General features: G+C 44.0%; 1 protein-coding gene and 2 long non-coding RNA genes across 3 annotated transcripts in view; 1 reads left to right on the top strand and 2 right to left on the bottom strand.

Annotated features, from left to right (window-relative positions):
- LOC149972827 (uncharacterized) overlaps positions 1-21920 on the top strand; it is a 96719-nt gene that overhangs the window by 32963 nt on the left and 41836 nt on the right. The window lies entirely within an intron of this gene.
- On the bottom strand, positions 8778-20951 carry asb1 (ankyrin repeat and SOCS box containing 1). Its single transcript, XM_036958948.2, has 5 exons — positions 20558-20951; positions 20003-20144; positions 19324-19626; positions 18521-18915; positions 8778-10068 (listed from the first exon to the last, which is right to left on the bottom strand). Exons 1-5 carry the CDS (start codon positions 20667-20669, stop codon positions 9938-9940), a joined length of 1083 nt encoding a protein of 360 aa, XP_036814843.1. The 5' UTR covers positions 20670-20951; the 3' UTR covers positions 8778-9937.
- On the bottom strand, positions 13719-17009 carry LOC149972828 (uncharacterized). Its single transcript, XR_016490737.1, has 2 exons — positions 14566-17009; positions 13719-14417 (listed from the first exon to the last, which is right to left on the bottom strand). It is a non-coding gene; the product is annotated as an uncharacterized LOC149972828 (long non-coding RNA).

Here is a 21920-nt window from a genome sequence, read left to right as displayed (position 1 = left end):
GGCTTTGATCAACGCTGGGAGCAATATTTAGATGTTGACCCTTAATTGATTTTCTTTATGGTTTACAAAATATATACAGTATATATACACAATGAGTGTATAACCATTAAGAACACCTTCCTCATATTGAATCGCAGCCCCCCACCCCGTTTGCCCTCAGAACAGCCTCAATTCCTCGGGGCATGGACACTACAAGGTGTCAAGCGTTCCACAGGGATGCTGGGCCATGTTGACTCTAATGTTTCCCACAGTTGTGTCAAGTTGCCTGGATGTCCTTAGGGTGGTGGACCATTCTTGAAACTGATGAGCGTGAAAAACCCTCAGAGTTGCAGTTCTTGACACAAACCGATGGCCTGACAACGTCTTTCCACGTTGATTCAACATCATCACATTGATTAGGAGGATACAGAAAGCTCAAGAGGTATGCAGATATGCAGAAAATAAATATATATTTTTGGACATAGAATTAAGCATAATGATAATGGCTCTAGACTGCAGTATAAAGCCATTTCAGCTGTTTGAAAAATGCAAAAATCTCCAACCAACCCCCAGCAATCCTCACATACTTTGTGCCCCCTCTGATTTTTGGGATGCATGACGCCCCTGATGGGAAGATTGGTGCCATGGGCTCGAGTTACACAGGATGTGTGTTTGTGTGTGCAGTAGGGGGTTTTCAGTGGTACAATATTGGTGCCATTGGGCTGGAGTGCCCAGGATGATCTATGGTGCGGTGACCTCATCCTGTGCGGAACCCTGTGAACCACTCTGCCTGGACTGTCCGATTCACACACCCTTTGGATAGGCCTCCTCTCCCGGGATACGGGCCCTTCTTTCCATGCCTGCAGGTTCCAGTGTGGGATTCCCGGCCGGGAGCCTCCAAGAAAACCCATTTCACAACATTCCCACAGTGGTAGCCGCGGGATTATTCTTCCTCTTTTTCTTCTTTTTTTTTCTTTCTTCTGAGGTCTTGTTGTCGGATGGTGTTTTTTTATTTTTTTTGAACAGATTGATGATTCCCAGTTCGTTTGGTGAGGAGGGGCCGTCTGTGTTCCCTCAGACACCACGACTCGAGCTTTGTTCCCCCGCCAACGTTTCTCAGCTGTGGAAAAATCTCCCATGAGCCCCCCTGCTCTATGGAAGCAATAAGGTAGTTTGGCATAATAGACACCTCACCTTTAAGGAACAACAACATTAAAAGGTGTAAGCTTTCGTAAACCCTTTACAATGTCTACATCGCTGCTTCACGCATGATTTGTGAAGCAAATTCATAGTATAAAAAGGGTCAAAACAGGTCTATACATTTGGCACTTTGCCAGATGTGGCATAACCCGTTTCCCACCCTTAACATGGCTTCTATGAAGACTTTATAAAAGGTTCATGAATACTTTATTTAGCCTTTAAAGTTGTTTGTTTCTTGTTTATTGCATTCAAAATGTGGAACATTGCTGTCTTCAGTGAGTTGAGTAACACAGAACAAATGTAAGTAACAGATGAAATTAGGAGATAAAGGTCTTCACCTACTTACTATAAGCTGAGTAGGTATACTGAGTGTACAAAACATTAAGAACACCTGCTCTTTCCATGACAGAGTGACCAGGTGAATCCAGGTGAAAGCTATGATCCCTTATTGATCTCACTTATTAAATCCAATTCAATCAAGGTAGATGAATGGGAGGAGACAGGTTAAAGAAGGATTTTTAAGCCTTGATACAATTGTGACATGGATTGTGTACTTACATGTGCCATTCAGAGGGAGAATGGGCAAGACATAAGATTTAAGTGCCTCTGAACGGGTATGGTAGTAGGTGCCAGGCGCACCGGTTCGTGTCAAGAACTGCAACGCTGCTGGTGTTTTCACGCTCAACAGTTTCCCGTGTGTATCAACAATGGTCCACCACCCAAAAGATATCCAGCCAACTTAACGAAACTGTAGGAAGCATTGGCGCCAACATTGGCCAGCATCTCTGTGGAACGCTTTCGACACCTTGTAGAGTCCATGCCCCAACAAATTGAGGCTGTTCTGAGGGCAAAATGGGGGGTATACTGTTTGTTATTCTCAATGTATATTAAAGGGTAACATTCTGTCTTTAACAATATGTGGAAAAACTGGGCCAAAAGTTACAGAAGCTATGACTTCCTTCCTGCGTAAAGCCACATTTCTCGACTACCAGAAAAAGCCAAATGAGACACCATTAAGCCATTTTGGTTTCCTTTAATTACAACAAGCACACAATTACTGGTAAATATGCCTTGTTCAATATTCCCGGGCCACATAACTTGCGTAATGATTTTAATAAAGCTCTAGAGACTTTCCTCTCTTTTCACACCAGACAAATTAGACTGGAATTTGTGTGTGAAACCTGTGTGTGTCGTGTGTGTGGCAGTAGATAGAGGAAAAGCACTCGGGGACATACTAACGTACTGTATTTCACATGTAGGGCTTACATTACGAAACGTCAATAAAATATGATCAACATTCACTCACCACACCCTGTCCTTCCTGTTTAATTGACCTGACACGGCTACAAACAGAAAACACTGTTTCTCTTGGACCATAAATCATTCATATTTGATTTCGTGACAGTCTTCTGTTCGTGTGAGTGAATCAAGTTGGCCTCCTGGCTTTTAATGTATACAGCTTGACTTTTCTTGGATCTAAATGTCAAGTATTGGAAACATGCACTTGTCTGTTGTTCGTGTGATGTGAAATAAACACAGCAGAAAGCAGTGTGTTCGTTTGAGGAAAGTAAGAGTGCTGGAAAGTCTTAGGTATGAGATCATACAAACAAAGGTGCATGGCAATTACAGACAGGGGAAAATGCCAGTGTAACTGCAAGTAAAAAGGAGTCTCGATAAAGAGGTAGACAAAAAGATTGTGTGGAACTAACAACTTGCAGCTGTTTTTGCTCACAATAAGAACAGAAAGTTACTCTTTCTCACACACAAAAGTGTGCATGTGCGCACACACTTGGAAGCAAGCTTAATTCCAGTTTCCTACTTAACAACGGTAAGTGGTGTGGTCATTCCATGAAGAAAAGCCATCTTGATAAGTGGGCCACAAAACAGTTAACATCTCTTGCATGTCAAATAACAACAGAACACCGTGGTGTTATTTGCAGATAGACCCAATTTCAATTGCAGTTTGTGGCACAAATAAATTCTAGAATAAACAATATAACACAATAAAATAGACAACATAATAAAACATTCACAAGTTGTTTGATAGGATGAGAAAATGAGACTGAAGTCAGGGGGCCATTAATCATACCGTATTCAGACCTGGGAAACCAAATGCGTGAACTCACTTGATCAATTATTACTGACTGGCCAGCAAGTACAATGTAGAAAAGAAAACGGCAATAATTTGGCCCTTGTTACATGAGCTGATGAATCCAGATATGTCTGAGGGTATCCACAAGATTGTGTGTGTGTGTGTGTGTTTGTGCTGAAACCTTGGGGGGGGGGGGGGGGGAGACTACCTAGGGTGGTAAGGGTTCAAAACCATTGAAGCACCTCCTTGCAATGGAAACTCACCACAGAAGGATATTGGTTTGAAAACTGTCCATTCCTCACAAACGTTCCTCTAACATAGTGCACAGCATCTTATCTACGTGTGTCTGTGTGTGTATATGTCCTGTTATTGAGAGACTTGGTTGAATGACATCTGAGGAGGAGAAGGAGCACTCACACAGATACTGAGGTTTCCAGCTGCTCCCCTCCCCTTGAGGAGAGGAAGTGTGAGAGAGAGAAAGACAGACTGCCACGCCATCTAGAGCTCAAATGCGTCGCGCTCTTAAACCTCAACAATACCTTCATGTTTTCAGACATTTTATGACCTCCATTCACACAGCATGGCATTGAAGAACATTTGTACACAGGACAGGACAATGGACACAAATGAACTGTCTAGCCAACCCTAGCACTGTCTCATTCCTCAGTACAATCTATAGCGTGTTTTTCTGTCAGACAAATGGCATAAACAAAAGAAAATACAAATGTTGTTTAACTGCAGTGTGAGCCAGGAGGGTAGAGGTCCAGGGAGACTGCCTGCTCCTCAGCCTCTCATGTGGGGCTTGTGGCAGGCAGCTTAGTGGCTCCCCTTCAGTTCCACTGATGAATGGGGGAAATGAGAGGCATTGCTACATTAGTGCTGTCCCTCTGAGCCGGCTTCAGAGTCTACTGTGGCTCAGTTCCATTGCCCTATGAGTCTTGTGGCTAACACGTTTTCTTGGACCGGATAGGTGTAAACAACATGAAAAAGACTGGGGTTCCACCTTGACCTCCAATAGCCTAAATTGAACTGCCGCTGTACGGTTCTCCAAAGTCTGTGATTTCTGCAGTGATACAGCGCACGCTGTGAGAAAGGATTAGACTTCAGAGAAATGGGTTGTGAACAGTAATGGAACTAATCCCAATTTAGGGGACTGACTGTGGAATATACCTCCAAATACAGGAGTAAAGAGAGGTTCTGAATGTGTGCGTCTGAGTGTTAAGAGAGCCCTTCTCTTCCCTCCTTGGCCAGACCAGCTGGACCAAGAATCCCTGGTCTCTACAGTGCTGCTGTTCTCCAGTACCACTGGCTCGCCCAACAGTTCCCAGGCCCTGCTTTTTTTCCCCCTACTGTGTTGTTTACAAGTCCAACAAGATGTGGTTTTCACTGTCACAGCATCCAGGAACATACTGTACGCCAAAGCTCCAGTCACATCCAGGGATTGTTGGTGAACTGGACATAAAGCATCATGGGAATCTTCGTAGACGTCTTCCCCAAAGCTCAAAGGAGCCTTCCATTATATCCAAGGCCTATTTTTAGCAATGCCAATCAACATTATGGTATATTTATAACACACGACTCAGCACTTAGCTTGTGCTTCCTGTTGTAATGTCTTCTACTCAGACTGGAAGGGTCGATGCTGAAATGCTTTTGGACAAAGATGGTTCTAGCTCAGTGGATCAGCCAACAGTTAGATTGGTAAATTTGAATTGTCACATGCTTTGTAAGCAACAGCTGTAGACTACCGGTTAAATGCTGACTTACGGGCCCTTCCCAACAAAGCAGAATACAATAAAAAATAATTAACCTGAGGAATAAATACACAATAGCTTTTATACATGGGGTCCCAGTACCGAGTTGATGTGTAGGGATACTAGGAAATTGAGGTAGATATGTACATATAGGTAGAAGTAAAGTGAATAGGCAACGGGCTAGATACTAGACAGTAGCAGCAGCATATGTGATGAGTGTGTAAGCATGTAAGTGTGTGTGTGGCGAATGTGTGCCTGTGTGTACATGTTATGAGTTTGTGTTTATATAGGTTGGAGTGTCAGTGTAAGTAAGTGTGAGTTTGTGGGTAAAGTCCAGTCGTGTGTGCATAGAGTCAAAAATCGTTTGTGCAAAAACGGTCAATGCAGCTATTTGGTTAACTATTTAGCAGTCTTATGTTTGGGGGTAGAAGCTGTTCAGGAGCCTTTTGGTCCCAGACTTAGCGCTCGGGTACCGTTTTCTGTGGTTTAGCAGAGAGAACAGTCTATGACTTGGGTGACACCGCCTGTTATAGAGATCCTGGATGGCAGGGAGTTCCACTCCAGTGATGTACTGGGCTATACGCACTAACCTATGTAGCGCTTTGCGGTCGGATGCCGAGCAGTTGCCATACCAAGCGGTGGTGCAGCCAGACAAGATGCTCTCAATGGTGCAGCTGTAGAATTTTTGAGGATCTGCCAAATCTTTTCAGCCTCCGGAGGGGGAAGTGGCTTTGTTGTGCCCTCTTCACGACTGTGTTGGTGTGTTTGGACCATGGTAGGTCCTTAGCGATGTGGACACCGAGGAAATTTAAGCTCTCGACCCGCTCCACTACAGCTCTGTCAATGTGTTCGGCCCTCCAGTTCCTGTAGTCCAAAATAAGCTCCTTTGTCTTGCTCACATTGAGGGAAAGGTTGTTGTTCTGGCACCACACTGACAGTTCTGGCCTCCTACCCATCGTCGTTGGTGATCAGGCACACCACCGCGTGTCATCGGCAAACTTGATGACGGTGTTGGAGTCGTGCCTGACCAGGCAGTCGTGGGTGAACAGAGTACAGGAGGGGACTAAGCACGCACCCCTGAGGGGCCCCGTGTTGAGGGTCAGTGTGGCAGATGTGTTGTTGCCTACCCTCACCACCTGGGGGGCTGCCCGTCAGGAAGTCCAGGATCCAGTTGCAGAGGGAGGTGTTCAGTCCCAGGGACCTTAGCTTAGTGATGAGCTTGGAGGGCACTATGGTGTTGAAAGCTGAGCTGTAGTCAATGCAGTCAACAGCATTCTTGCGTAGGTATGTCTTCCTTTTGTCCAGGTGGGAGAGGGCAGTGTGGAGTGCAAGAGATCGCATCATCTGTGGATCTGGTTGGGCATTATGCAAATTAGGGTTGGTCCAGGGTTTCTGGGATGATGGTGTTGATGTGAGCCATGACCAGCCTTTCAAAACATTTCATGGCTACAGGTGTGAGTTCTACGGGGAGGTAGTCATTTAGACAGGTTACCATGGCCTTCTTGGGCACAGGGACTATGGTAGTCTGCATGTAGGTATTACAGACAGGCAGGGTCAGGGAGAGGTTGAAAATGTCAGTGAAGAGTCTTGCCAGCTGGCCAGCACATGCTCGGAGTACGCGTACCGGTAATCCACCTTGTGAATGGCCACCTGTTTGAAGGTCTTACTCACATCGGCTATGGAGAGCGTGATCATACAGTCACCCGAAACAGCTGGCGCTCTCAGGCATGGTTCAGTGTTGCTAGATTCGAAGCGAACATAGAAGGCATTTAGCTCGTCTGGTAGGCTTGCGTCACTGGTCAGCTCTCGGCTGGGTTTAGTTTTGTAATTCGTGATAGTTTGCAAGCCCTGCCACATCCGACAAGCATCAAAGCAGGTGTAGTAGGATTTGATCTCTGCCCTGTATTGATGGTTCATCGGAGAGCATAGCGGGATTTCTTATAAGCGCCCGGATTAGTGTCCTGCTCCTTGAAGGCGGCAGCTCTAGCCTTTAGCTCAATGCGGATGTTGCCTGTAATCCATGGCTTCTGATTGGGTTATGTATGTACTGTCACTGTGGGGACAATGGCATTGTGGTAAACTCCTCAATGCCATCGGATGAATGCCGGAATATATTCCAGTCTACAGTATGCTAGCAAAACAGTCACGTAGTTAGCATCCACTTCATCGGACCACTTCCGTATTAAGCGTGTCACTGGTGCTTCCTGTTTGAGTTTTTGCTTGTAAGCTGGAATCAGGAGGATAGCATTATGGTCAGATTTGACAAATGGAGGGCGAGGGAGAACTTCATATGTGTCTCTGTGTGTGGAGTAAAGGTGGTGTAGAGTTTTTTCCCCCCTGTAGTTGCACAGGTGACATGCTGGTAGAAATTAGGTAAATCGGATTTCAGTTTTCCTTCATTAAAATCACCGGCCACTAGGAGCATCGTCTCTGGATGAGCATTTTCTTGTTTGCTTATGGCTCTATACAGCTCGTTGAGTGCGGTCTTAGTGCCAGCATCGGTTTGTGGTGGTAAATAGACAGCTACGAAAAATAAATGAAAAATCTCTTGGTAAATAGTATGGTCTACAGCTTATATTCAGCTGTATTCTAACTCAGGTTGAGCAGAACTTCGAGACTTCCTTAATATTGAAGATTGCGCACCAGTCTTTGTTGACAAAGAGACACACTCCACCCCCAAGGATCTTACCGGGTGCTGTTGTTCTGTCCTGTCAATGCATGGAAAACCCAGCCAACTGTATCTTATCCATGTCTTTGTTTAGCCATGACTTCGAAAAGCATAGTAAAATGCATTTCTTAATGTCCCGTTGATGGGACAGTCTCCAACGAAGCTTGTCCAGTTTATTCTCCAGCGATTGCACATTCGCCAATAGAACAATTCCAATAGAACAGAGGGTAGGGGCGATTTATTCACTTGTCGCCGTAGTCTCATCAATATGCCCGCACGATGACCTCTAAATAACATAATAAAAAAATCCCCATCCAAATTCATCAGTTTAAGCTAGAGAAGGCCACCTATGGCATCTGCTGTGGAAGGCTGCCGAGCTACAGCTATATTTGTCAGACTATAAGACATCCTGAAAATCGTTCTTCTCGTGAAAACGTCTACAGACTCCAAACTATTATGACCACTCTATGGAAAAGATGGCATTCCCCAGCTTTGTCACGGGACTCGTCATAAGGTTACCGGTACCGTTTTTGAATTTTTTAAATTAATGGAAGTATTGGGGTAGTTTTGTACCTTCCCAAAAAGGGGGTTAAATGTGTAAAAAATATATATATATCATGAGCTTCCTTATAATCCTTGTTCCCTTATAATTCCTTGTTCCCTATTTCTTTTTTTCGTGTATTTTTTGCCATTTATGAATGTTATTCAATCCGTTTCTATAGGCTAGAGTAGTAAACGCAAAATTCTATATTTTATCAAATGTTCTAATATATATATATTTTTTATACCTAAAGTGGTCCTAAAATTAAAAATCAAATAGCTATATGAGCCATTGTATGACCCCCCCCCCCCCCCCCCCCAACGGTTTAGATTTACAGAGGTTAAAAGATGCATTGTGAACTGAGGAGTGTGGAGAAAGCATTCAAATGTACATTTGAACAAGATCAGGACACAAGACCCATGTTGGTGCCAGGTATAAACAGGACTAATGGCAGGCAAAGACGTGCTTTCCAAAGAAAATGAAATTGGAAGCGGGTGTGAGAAAGATAAATGATAGCGCTCTCTTGTTCTCCAAAAAGACGGGAAGAAGGGGGAAACAGACATTGCTTTAGTTGCAGATCACTTTGTAGGTGGTACAGAAAGCCCTAATACAGAGAAAATAGAAAATAAATATGTTTTTGGAATTATTGCAATTATGTGGAAGGTATGCAAATAAGTCAAGAAGCAACTCATACCGACTCATACAGAGAATGGAGGCTTTGTCACAGCAAACAAGCAATAAACAACGTTTCTGATGCACTGTACACTGAGTGTACAAAACATTAGGAACACCTTCCTAATATTGAGTTGCACCCCCTTTTGCCCTCAGAGTAGCCTCAATTCGTGAGGGCATGGACTCTACATGGTGTCGAAAGCATTCCACAGGGATGCTGGACCATGTTGATTCCAATGCTTCCCACAGTTGTGTCAAGTTGGCTGGGTGTCCTTTGGGTGTTTCCCATGTGTATTCTTGATACACATGGGAAACTGTTGAGCGAGTAAAACCCAGCAGCGTTGCAGTTCTTGATACACTCAGACCGGTGCGCCTGGCATCAACTACATTACCATACCCCCCAAAGACACTTCCATCTTTTGTCTTGCCCATTCACAATCCATGTCCCAAGGTGTAAAAGTATTTTTTTTAACCCATCTCCTGCCCTTCATCTACACTGTTTGAAGTGGATTTAAAAAATGACATCAATATAGGGTCATAGCTTTCACCTGGATTCACCTGGTCAGCCTATCTCATGGAAAGAGATGGTGTTCCTAATGTTTCGTACACGTAGTGTATTTGTATAGAAATAAATTATTGATCTATTATTCTTCAGCTATATAGATTCATTGACTTTTTGGGAGGTATTTTTGACAACCATGTTACCAGGCAAAGAAACCCTTCCCCATTTCGTTTGCAACTTTGAAGCTTCCTGCAGATTTTGCTGCTGCTGAACCAACCTACTGAGCAGTCCTGCCTTTGAGCAGAGAATGGGGGGGGGCTCAACAGCTCAAGCTGAGAAATCAAGGGGCCTCAACAGCCCAAGCTGAGAAATAAACAAAAAGATGACTAGTTTTATTTGTTTAAATTATGCCCAGCTCATGAGGCCCCTTGATTATGATGTGAAGCCTGAGGCAATTGCCTCTTCTGCCTAATGGTAAGTCCGTCACTGTTCATAATAGCATAACGATAATCAAAGGCAAGGCCTGCCAGAGTCAGTTCTGGTGAAGCAGGAAGTTCTGAATGGGGTCCGGGAGCGGTAGAGATGGGATGTGTTTTAGCCGATGCTTCCCCATCACTTTCCTAATACTGATCCGACATTGGTAGGTCAGCCTACGAGGACATCCTGGGGGGAAAAAAGAAGGAATTTGTTATCAACAGCATAAAGACACATTTTAACAGTCTAACATGACATTATCCATTAAACTTGAATGATACACATCAACAATAATCTGATGGCAATTATGAGAAAATATCATATAAATCTACAAAACTCTTCCAAAGGCGCATGGCAGTAGCCTACATGAATGTCATACATATTTCCATCCAATTGACCACAGATGTGAATATTCTAAAATCTGCATATAGAAAATAAGTGCATTTTCTCACCAGTGGTGTTTACACCAAAAAAAATCAGTGTGTGATGTGCGGATAAAAATCAATGCGTGATGATGTAGTGCACCCAAAAACATGTACCGAATAAAAATCTGAAGTTCAATGTGTTTCCATCGCATTGTCCACTCTACTCATAGTTTTGTCACAAAAACTGTCACGTTAAATCGCAAATGTGCCCACTCTGGACTTGGCATGTGCGCTCTAGCCAACAGCAGATACTGTAGTGTGGGTATAGGCTAGTCATGATGAGATTATTATGGATATTATTTGTATTTGTCAAACGGCAATCGATATTTACTGAAAAGTTTACTTTCGTTATGATGGTTACTATATCAATATTTGTGCATAAAGGCGTTTCCACCTCAATTTCTTGCATAACTCATTTTACCAACACAAAAAGATCCCACCATGTTGAACGAACAAATTATCTGTCAGCATTTATACAATTGTTCAGACAATTCCTCTTTCCATCACAGCTGGTGTGTTAAATATATATATTTTTTAATGATTATACGGTATGGCTTTACTCTCATAAAAAACTGTGGATGGAAATGTGGTTTATGTTCCATTTAATTTTATGGCTAGTGCAAACTATGCCAAACTTTGCTGACCTGTCAGCAGTTCCGTATGTTTAAAAAAAAAGAAGAAAAACATACACCATTTTCGGGTAGGTCCATGGATCCGAGATAAACTGCCAGAGGAAGTTAGTCTAATTTCATAAAGTAAGAAAGTCATGAAATTTCAAGGAAGTAATCTGATAGATGTGATGTGTCACAAAGTGCTATACAGAAACCCAGCTTAGAACCCCAAACAGCAAGCGAGGCTCTGCATCTGTCCTCGTGCTCCTAGACCTTAGTGCTGCTTTTGATACCATCGATCACCACATTCTTTTGGAGAGATTGGAAACCCAAATTGGTCTACACGGACAAGTTCTGGCCTGGTTTAGATCTTATCTGTCGGAAAGATATCAGTTTGTCTCTGTGAATGGTTTGTCCTCTGACAAATCAACTGTACATTTCCGTGTTCCTCAAGGTTCCGTTTTAGGACCACTATTGTTTTCACTATATATTTTACCTCTTGGGGATGTTATTCGAAAACATAATGTTAACTTTCACTACTATGCGGATGACACACAGCTGTACATTTCAATGAAACATGGTGAAGCCCCAAAATTGCCCTTGCTAGAAGCATGTGTTTCAGACATAAGGAAGTGGATGGCTGCAAACTTTCTACTTTTAAACTCAGACAAAACAGAGATGCTTGTTCTAGGTCCCAAGAAACAAAGAGATCTTCTGTTGAATCTGACAATTAATCTTAATGGTTGTACAGTCGTCTCAAATAAAACTGTGAAGGACCTCGGCGTTACTCTGGACCCTGATCTCTCTTTTGAAGAACATATCAAGACCATTTCAAGGACAGCTTTTTTCCATCTACGTAACATTGCAAAAATCAGAAACTTTCTGATTTTCTTTAATCCATGCTTTTGTCACTTCTAGGTTAGACTACTGCAATGCTCTACTTTCCGGCTACCCGGATAAAGCGCTAAATAAACTTCAGTTAGTGCTAAATACGGCTGCTAGAATCCTGACTAGAACCAAAAAATTTGATCATATTACTCCAGTGCTAGCCTCTCTACACTGGCTTCCTGTCAAAGCAAGGGCTGATTTCAAGGTTTTACTGTTAACCTACAAAGCATTACATGGGCTTGCTCCTACCTATCTCTCTGATTTGGTCCTGCCGTACATACCTACACGTACGCTACGGTCACAAGACGCAGGCCTCCTAATTGTCCCGAGAATTTCTAAGCAAACAGCTGGAGGCAGGGCTTTCTCCTATAGAGCTCCATTTTTATGGAACGGTCTGCCTACCCATGTCAGAGACGCAAACTCGGTCTCAACCTTCAAGTCTCTACTGAAGACTCATCTCTTCAGTGGGTCATATGATTGAGTGTAGTCTGGCCCAGGAGTGGGAAGGTGAACCGAAAGGCTCTGGAGCAACGAACCGCCCTTGCTGTCTCTGCCTGGCCGGTTCCCCTCTTTCCACTGGGATTCTCTGCCTCTAACCCTATTACAGGGGCTGAGTCACTGGCTTACTGGGGCTCTCTCATGCCGTCCCTGGAGGGGGTGCGTCACCTGAGTGGGTTGATTCACTGATGTGGTCATCCTGTCTGGGTTGCCCCCCCCCCCCCGTGTGCCGTGGCGGAGGTCTTTGTGGGCTATACTCAGCCTTGTCTCAGGATGGTAAGTTGGTGGTTGAAGATATCCCTCTAGTGGTGTGGGGGCTGTGCTTTGGCAAAGTGGGTGGGGTTATATCCTTCCTGTTTGGCCCTGTCCGGGGGTGTCCTCGGATGGGGCCACAGTGTCTCCTGACCCATCCTGTCTCAGCCTCCAGTAGTTATGCTGCAGTAGTTTATGTGTCGGGGGCTAGGGTCAGTTTGTTATATCTGGAGTACTTCTCCTGTCCTATTCGGTGTCCTGTGTGAATCTAAGTGTGCGTTCTCTAATTCTATCCTTCTCTCTTTCTTTCTCTCTCTCGGAGGACCTGAGCCCTAGGACCATGCCCCAGGACTACCTGACATGATGACTCCTTGCTGTCCCCAGTCCACCTGGCCGTGCTGCTGCTCCAGTTTCAACTATTCTGCCTTATTATTATTCGACCATGCTGGTCATTTATGAACATTTGAACATCTTGGCCATGTTCTGTTATAATCTCCACCCGGCACAGCCAGAAGAGGACTGGCCATCCCACATATGCTCTCTCTAATTCTCTCTTTCTTTCTCTCTCTCGGAGGACCTGAGCCCTAGGACCATGCCCCAGGAATACCTGACATGATGACTCCTTGCTGTCCCCAGTCCACCTGACTGTGCTGCTGCTCCAGTTTCAACTGTTCTGCCTTATTATTATTCGACCATGCTGGTCATTTATGAACATTTGAACATCTTGGCCATGTTCTGTTATAATCTCCACCCGGCACAGCCAGAAGAGGACTGGCCATCCCACATAGCCTGGTTCCTCTCTAGGTTTCTTCCTAGGTTTGGGCCTTTCTAGGGAGTTTTTCCTAGCCACCGTGCTTCTACACCTGCATTGCTTGCCGTTTGGGGTTTTAGGCTGGGTTTCTGTACAGCACTTTGAGATATCAGCTGATGTACGAAGGGCTATATAAATACATTTGATTTGATTTGCAGATGTTGATAGCAGTCATTGTTTTACAAGTCACAAGTAAGTCTCAAGTCTTAGCATTCAAGTCCCAAGTCAAGACAGGCAAGTCCCAAGTCAAGTCTCAAGTCCTAAACAAGTCATAATGTGCTCATCACAAAATGTTCCATTTCATATTTTTAAGAAGAGTAATAGTTAGTATATTAAATTTACACAAATCATGAATGCTTTTAAAAATATATATATTTATTACTTTACAAATAAACTTTATATTTCCATGGAAATACATCAATATGACAACAAAAACAAAATATTGTAGTGCTCTCTGTCTCTATCCAGATATATTTTAGACACCTAAAACAATTCTGCCATAAAGTTACAATAATTTATTAAAAGGTACATCAAAACAACTGCTACTGAACTTCAAGTAGGCCTACAATTTGAACACTGGCCTGACTGTCTGAGAAAAAAAATACAGATCCCAAAGATGGGAGATAAAACCTGAACATGGAGACTACGTGTGTGTGTGTGTGTGTGTGTGTAATGCATAAACAGTTACATTTTTTCTCTTATCTCAGGGCCCTATGATGCATTGCACTTGCAAAAGACCAAATTCGATAAAAGTCTGTCAGTCATTTGTGCACGATGAGGCTGCAGTATGATGCCACCATGGCTGAAGACACGCTCCACCAGACTGGACGCACTGCCAAGACCCCGATGGCCACTCGGGACAGTGAAGGAAGAGCCTTCATGTTCATCGCCCAGAGGTAGTGACTTAGCTGTAGTGGTCCCAACAGCTTTCTTCTGCCTCTTACAGTGTGCTGCAAAAAGCCCTTTTTCTTGTACAAGACTATGGTCCTCTCGCTCTTACTTATCAACAAGAGGCACAGCTTGCAGTCCCTTCAGCATCTTGCAGAATCCGTTCTGGCAAAATATGTTAAAGCATAGCAGAAACAAAATGGCCGGTATTACAGTATTGGTGATGCAGTGGGTTAAAATGAACAAGTATTATTGTTGCAGTCAATTGGATTAAATTATGAGAAAAAGTTACATTAAACTCAATAATATTTACCTTTCACTCTTTGTGCCACCTCCTCTTTGACCTTCTCCTTGACCAGCACATGGTGCTCTACCCACATCAGAGAAAAAGCCAGATCCACGGCAGCTGCTTTGAGGTAGACTGGATCTGAAAAAGGGGCAGTGATTCTATCTTGTGTCCTGGCCATTTTCACATTGATGAAGATTCCAAGAAATATTTTGTTTGGGGATGCCTGGAGACTTCTGACCAGGCCGCTCAGGAAATGGACTTGAGGCTTCCGCTGCTCCAGGTGGTGATTCAGGGTCAGGACAGAGGGAACAACAAGTCCGACTCGAGTCCAAGCCATGTGACTCGAGTCCACACCTCTGGTTGATAGTACCGTAAGATAATGGTGTTATTGTCATCAATGAGTTTGAGAGAAAATAAATACTTAGTGCAGATATGTCAACTATTGTGTGTAGATGTAATGTAATAGTCTCGTGTTAACATACCTCCAAATCACGTTGTTGTCACGCCGCTCCTTTGGAAGTCCGAAAAGGTTTGTATTGGCCGAAACGGCTAGATTGAAGCGCTGCATTTAATGTACATTTCAAGAACCCCCCTCCCACCCCACATGCCCGTAGATTGGGTGCTGCGTGTTTTGACGTGTGTCACTCCGAGGACGTTTTATTTAGAAGGTTCGTGTGAGGACGAGTGTGGAGAACGCATGAAAATGTACATTTGAGAAGCAGTGCGCACTCCCGTGCTACTGTATGACCTTTGACCAATAGAGATTAAACAAGATGACTACATAAAGTCATCACAAGCTTGTAACATAATAATCAATGTTCGTGGGTAGCTAGTTAGCTACCAATTCTTTGTTAGTTAGTCTGCAGTCTACGCACATTACAATGGATATTCTAGACATGCCAAAATGAACACAGTAGGTATTTATTAACGTATCAAGATAAAATATTATAGTCAGGCAACATACTGTATGAGACTGTGAGTGGGAAACTTTTCACTATGACGTCAGAGCATATTTTCTCTCGCTTTGGAAATATGCCCAAGCAAGGTCGTTGATGGGTTTGACGTGTTGCCGGGAGTCACTGATTTACACTGGGTCTCCAACCCTTTTTAGACACTTTCTACCATTGACTTCCCCAGGCTTTCCTGATTAGGGAAAGCCTGGGGTTCTCGACGAGGCTAGTTATGTAAAAATCAATTAATCACGAGGTAACGTAAATTAAGAGTTTAATTCCAAACCCTATATATCAATTTTCAGAAATGTTTGTAAATTAGCTGTTATTTTTTTTGAAGAACTTATAAAAGAGATGTGGCATGGGGTTGTTCAATGACAGACATGTAACAGTGCCTTCGGAAAGTATTCAAACCCCTGGACTTTTTTCACATTTTGTTATGTTACAGCCTTATTCTAAAATGGATGAAATAGTTGTTTCCCCCTCAATCTACACACATTACCCCATAATGACAAAGCAAAAACAGGTTTGTATAAATTTGTGCAATTTTTTTTAAATATAACATACATATGTATTCAGACCCTTTACTCAGTACTTTGTTGAAGAACCTTTGGAAGTGATTACAGCATAGAGCGTCGCTGCACAGCTATTTTCAGGTCTCTCTTCAATCACGTTCAAGTCCGGGCTCTGGCTGGGCCACTCAAGGACATTCAGAGACTTGTCCCGAAGCCACTCCAGCATTGTCTTGGCTGTGTGCGTAGGGTCGTTGTCCTGTTGGAAGGTTAACCTTCTCCACAGTCGGAGGTCCTGAGCGCTCTGGAGCAGGTTTCCATCAAGGATCTCTCTGTACTTTGCTCCGTTCATCTTTGCCTCAATCCTGACTAGTCTCGTAGTCCATTCCGCTGAAAAACATCCCGCCAGCATGATGCTGCCACCACCACGCTTTACCGTAGGGATGGTGCCAGGTTTCCTCCAGACGTGGCGCTTGTCATTGAGGCTAAAGAGTTCAATCTTGGTTTCATCAGACCAGAGAATCTTGTTTCTCATGGCCTTTTGGCAAACTCCAAGGGGGCTGTCATGTGCTTTTTCCTGAGGAGTGGCTTATGTCTGGGCAATCTATCATAAAGGCCTGATTGATGGAGTGCTGCATCTCCCATCTCCACAGAGGAACTCTAGAGCTTTGTCAGAGTGACCATTGGGTTCTTGGTCACCTCCCTGACCAAGCCCCTTCTCCCCCGATTGCTCAGTTAGGCCGGGCGGCCAGGTCTAGGAATAGTCTTGGTTGTTCCAAACTTCTTCCATTTAAGAATGATGGCGGCGACTGTGTTCTTGGGGACCTTCAACGCTGGTACCCTTCCGCAGATCTGTACCTCGACACAATCCTGTCTCAGAGCTACGGACCATTCCTTCAATCTCATGGCTTGGTTTTTTCTCTGACATGCACTGTCAACAGTGGGACCTTATATAGACAGGTGTGTGCCTTTCCAAATCATGTCCAATCAATTGAATTTACCACAGGTGGACTCCAATCAAGTTGTCAAACATCAAGGATGATCACTGGAAACAGGATGCACCTGAGCTCAATTTCGAGTCTTATAGCAAAAGGTCTGAATACTTACGTAAATAAGGTATCTGTTTTTCATTTTTAATACATTTGTAAAAATTATAAAAACCTGTTTTTGCTATGTCATTATGGGGTATTGTGTGTAGATTGCTGAGGATTTTTTTTATAAAAAAAAAAAAATCAATTTTAGAATAAGGCTGTAATGTAACAAAATGTGGAAAAGGTCAAGGGGTCTGAATACTTTCCGAATGCCCTGTATTTGATTGAAATCAACCACTTGATGGTTTCATTTCAGAGAGACAAATGATCATGTTTTGTTGCAAAATGCTATAAATCCGCCTCACTCTCGGAGGAATAAGTAGTAGTGATGGGTTTTACACAGTAAAATGTGATAACCTCATTGTTTTTTTTTAATAAAGAACTGTACAAATGATACATTTGTGACATCAATATATACATTTGTGACATCAATATAAAACAATAAATCAATAGAGTGATATGAGATTTGTATGTAAAATATTTACATTTTACATTTTAGTCATTTAGATGAGACAACCATATATCCACAGTCAAATATACAGAATACAAATATTTCATTCCAGCTAAACGATGGATATATAGTGTTTTGGAACTAAACTCTTCAAATACATTTAGTTTAATGTCAATGATCGCAAAGGTATCGGCAAGTGTTCATTTCATATTTGTGATGTGTGCAATGTATGTTGCTGTTACAGTGTTTATTTATTTCACCTTTATTTAACCAGGTAAGCTAGTTGAGAACAAGTTCTCATTTACAACTGCGACCTGGCCAAGATAAAGCAAAGCAGTGCGACAGAAACAACAACACAGAGTTACACATGGAATAAACAAAACATACAGTCAATAACAGAAAAAAAAGAAAGCCTATATACAGTGTGTGCAAATGGCATGAGGTGGTAAGGCAATAAATAGGCCATAGTAGCGAAGTAATTACAGTTTAGCAAATGAACACTGGAGTGATCGATGGGCAGATGATGATGTGCAAGTAAGGTCTAAAAAAAATAGCGGGTCCGTGTCACATTGGGTCAGGTGGGTTCCCGGAAGGTATATTTAATTTAAAAATGGAAAAGAGATTGAAAATAAATTGAAATATGTACAAAAAAAAGACGAAAAATACAAAAGTACATGAGAGGACAACAAACCACGTCTGCACTGCTACACCATCTTGGATGTATATGTATGTACATTCACCCTTTTCAGGTAAACACTTCTGCCATGTTGCGACGGTAAGCTTTCAATAAACTCATAGGCGACAGTCAAATAGACACAAACACATAAAGATGCTCTTCATACACGCAACCCACTACTACCATTATTATTTCTGACTTTTCACATCATAGCGCCTCATGGCTCTAGATCAGAGTGTCTGCCAAGTGACTAAAATGTAAATATAATGGTGCTGTGTGAAGGTTGAAACTCTACTCACTCCTGGCCTCCAAGTAGAGCTGCAGGGCTTCGGGGTCAACCCTCTCTCGGCCCCCGGCGGTCGCTCCCTCTCGGTGGGGCTGCTCCCAGGGTACCAGGCTGGGCTCGGCACCGTGGTCTAGCAGCAGTCTGACGAACGCCGCCTCACAGCCGTGTCTCAGCACCGCATCTAGCAGGCAGGAGGCCAAACCCTTTGCTAGCGCTTCGCGGCTCACTGGTCCGTTGTAGTTGTAGTCCGGCTGGGCGCCGGCCGCCAGGAGCAGGCTGAAGCAGTGGAGGTGGCGGTAGGCGGCGCTGATGTAGAGCGGGCACACCACCAGTGTGGTGAGGGTGCGGGCCGCACCAAACGGGGGCCTGGCGCCCAGCTGGTGGTCCACATCCACGTCGGCATGGAACCTGGAGAGATGGGACGTGTTGATTAGGCACCATAGGGGGAAAAAAATATTGACAAACAGGAGGGCCTACCTGACTGTCCAATAAGAAAAGCTAATTTTTGCGTTTTCCATTGCGTGCCCTAATGAACACGACCATGGTGATGGGACATGTTATGAACAGACAACAACACTGATCAATCAGAATAACACAAAAGTAATGGAGAATACTTGTGTAATAAAACAATAGGTTTTTTTCCAGAATGTATTGGTTTCCTTCCTTCGCCAAGAAAAATGAGCCCTGATTCCATTATTGGTCCTAGGCAATTCAATCAACAAATACTAGCAGATGACCCCTCCTATAGCCATTATAGCCTCCTTCATTCCATCCAATTCAATCAACTAAATTGGCATGGAAAGTTAAAGCACTCACCTGATGAGCTCTTGGAGTATGTCCACCCTGCCTACCCGTGCAGCGTGATAGACGGGAGTGCTGCGGTGGTGGCGGCTGCCGTTGGGGTCAGCTCCAGCTTCCAGGAGGATGGTCACACAGTCCAGGTGTCCGTTGACCACCGCCACGTAGAGGGCCGTCTGACCCTTCACATCCACTAGGTCCACCTTGGCCCCCTGGCCTATCAGATAGGCCACACAGGCCCCTTGACCGGCTGTGGCAGCGATGCGCAGAGGGGTGCAGGGCAGCCAACCACAGCACCATACAGACTTCTCGTTGATCCGCCTGACAGCCAATAGGAGATGTTCGTTCAGAACTCATACCAGTTGTAGTAGACTATTTTAACTGTCAGAACGCTGTTAAATAAAGGGGCGGTATTGCCGATGGTGCCGTATCCTAAAAAGTGTTTCCAATACACACACACTTACAAACTAAAGAGAGATACAGAAGGGTGGAAGGGATTTTCTTGCAATAGGCCTACATCTTGAATATGACTGTGTTGGATATGAAAGGGGTAAGATAGTGGCTATCTGACTTTGCTAAATACAGTGTGTGCATAGGATATTCACATTCATGTGGGAAGTGAGAAGGGTGCAGAACAGGTTGGAGGTGGGGGTAGAGAGTGTGCAGTAAGGCCCAGTGGCCTCCCTCCTTCACTCACTCTCTGAAGCTGTCCTCCTGCAGCAGGTTCCTTAGAGTATCCAGGTCTCCTACGTAAGCAGCGTTGTGGAGCAGCGCGTCCTCACTCTGCTCTTCAGGCTTTTTATTGAACTGCTCCTGCAGCCATTCCTTCAGGTTACGGCCTGGATGAGAAAGAGCAAAGCTAAATCTCCAAATACCCAGATGAGATGATGCTGTGCTAACTGATTTGCCTAGCATTTCCACTACCACTGGGTTGCATAGCGACTATAAATAAATTACACACCATCCATGCATGCACATTTTGACTTGATGTGTCATTGATGTACACATTACCTGGATAGTATAGTGAATTACGAATAAATTAAGTGATAAAGGGGCTCAAATCGATATAGTTCACTAACATGGTATAGTTTGCGTAATTACGCAGGCGTATGCAACGCAAATTGTAACCACAAATAGCCCAGCCAGCTTACTGAGAATACATCTAGTTTCTCACAATAATGCTAATGCAGCTGTATTCTCTTGCACAGCTAGGTGGTAGAACAGTGTAAACATTCAACGTGTTGTGTTTTACCTGCAGCTGTCGGGCTGGGTAGGTCAGAAACGGTGACAAGGGGACAGATGATATTCGGCGCAATGGGTGGGTCGACAACATCACCCAACTCGAAGCCTCCGCCGTCCGCCATTTCTCCCTAATAATAACTTCTCACGCTTCTTTGCAGGGTCTCCTACGAAAAAGCGCCAGAACTAGGAAAGTGATTACCTAGCTAGCGTTACCAAAACGACTTTGTCATACCGTCCGTTGTGCCATTGTTGTTGTAATGGAATATATTTATGACACCTCACTGATCACTCCTCTTTTTTCGCTTTCCCTATCTGAGAGACGAGAGTGCGACTTCCTGGTCTTGGAGTCAGTTAACGGGGAAATCAGCAACCCTTGTTGCAGTAAAAGGCTGAGGGATGGGATTGGTTGGAGAAACCACTCTCATATTCATAGACAGTGCTAATAGATGCAAGGACTGACCAGCCATTATATACAATTATAGTTTAAACCATGTTTTGAGGCTATAGTGTTTATTTAAAAAAAAAATGTTTACAAACACTGGAGTAAACCAAGCTTATAATTAGGGTTCTGATGGGTTAAGACAGTTGAACTAAGCTCATGAGAAATGTATAAGTTATATTCGTCAAGTATCAAATGGGTACATATAATTTATCAATCCAAAAATGGATGTAGCAACTGCTGTTTGCCACTTTAAATTGGAGCAAATGCATTATAGCTATGGGGAATACTGTAGAACCCCACAGTATCACGTTTCAGGAGAAGACCCAGATGCAGACAGTGTTGAAGTAACAAAAGTGTATTACTTGCAGGATTCCACCTGGAGGGGCAGATCTCGGGTGGACACCTATACCTGGAGCTGGTCTTGAGAAGAGCCGACCAATCGGGGTCTATTCCAGGTACGACGACAATGGCGGAAAAACATCTGGGCCAAGGGTACGCCGACCTCTTGCTCTTGCTCCGGGAAGAGTGGGGGCTGATTACCCAAGGAACACTCAAAGGGTGAGAGACCCGTGGCAGAGCAAGGAAGGGTGTTACGGGCATATTCGACCCACAGTAGTTGCTCGCTCCAGGTGGTGGTGTTGGCGGAGACCAGGCAGCAAAGAGTCGTCTCCAGGTTTTGAGTGTGCAGAACGCCTTCAAGAATCGGGACGAGAACTGAGGACCCCGGACGGAGAGCATGTCCACTGGGAGTACATGGATCCGGAAGACGTGCTGCACCGTGTGCTGGGCTGTCTCTTTGGCAGAGGGTAGCTTGGGGAGAGGAATGAAGTGGGCGGCTTTGGAAAACCGGTCCACTACGGTCAGGATGGCGGTGCTGCCATCAGGCGGGGGGAGACCCGTGACAAAGTCCAGGGATATGTGGGACCAGGGA

The sequence above is a fragment of the Oncorhynchus mykiss genome, chromosome 22 (genome assembly GCF_057628025.1).
Source record: "Oncorhynchus mykiss isolate SJ-2025 chromosome 22, ASM5762802v1, whole genome shotgun sequence".
Lineage (NCBI taxonomy): Eukaryota > Metazoa > Chordata > Actinopteri > Salmoniformes > Salmonidae > Oncorhynchus > Oncorhynchus mykiss.
This window is presented reverse-complemented; position numbering and strand designations above follow the sequence as displayed.

Bases quoted from the DNA above. Each gene is read 5' to 3' on its own strand.
- asb1 (XM_036958948.2), bottom strand. From the start codon at position 20,669: ATGGCGGACGGCGGAGGCTTCGAGTTGGGTGATGTTGTCGACCCACCC. The intron at 19,627-20,002 runs GTGAGTGAAGGA...ATTGGCTGTCAG, and splicing joins CAGGAGGACAGCTTCAGAGA to GCGGATCAACGAGAAGTCTG. The intron at 10,069-18,520 runs GTGAGTAGAGTT...TTTTCCCCCCAG, and splicing joins GCTCTACTTGGAGGCCAGGA to GATGTCCTCGTAGGCTGACC.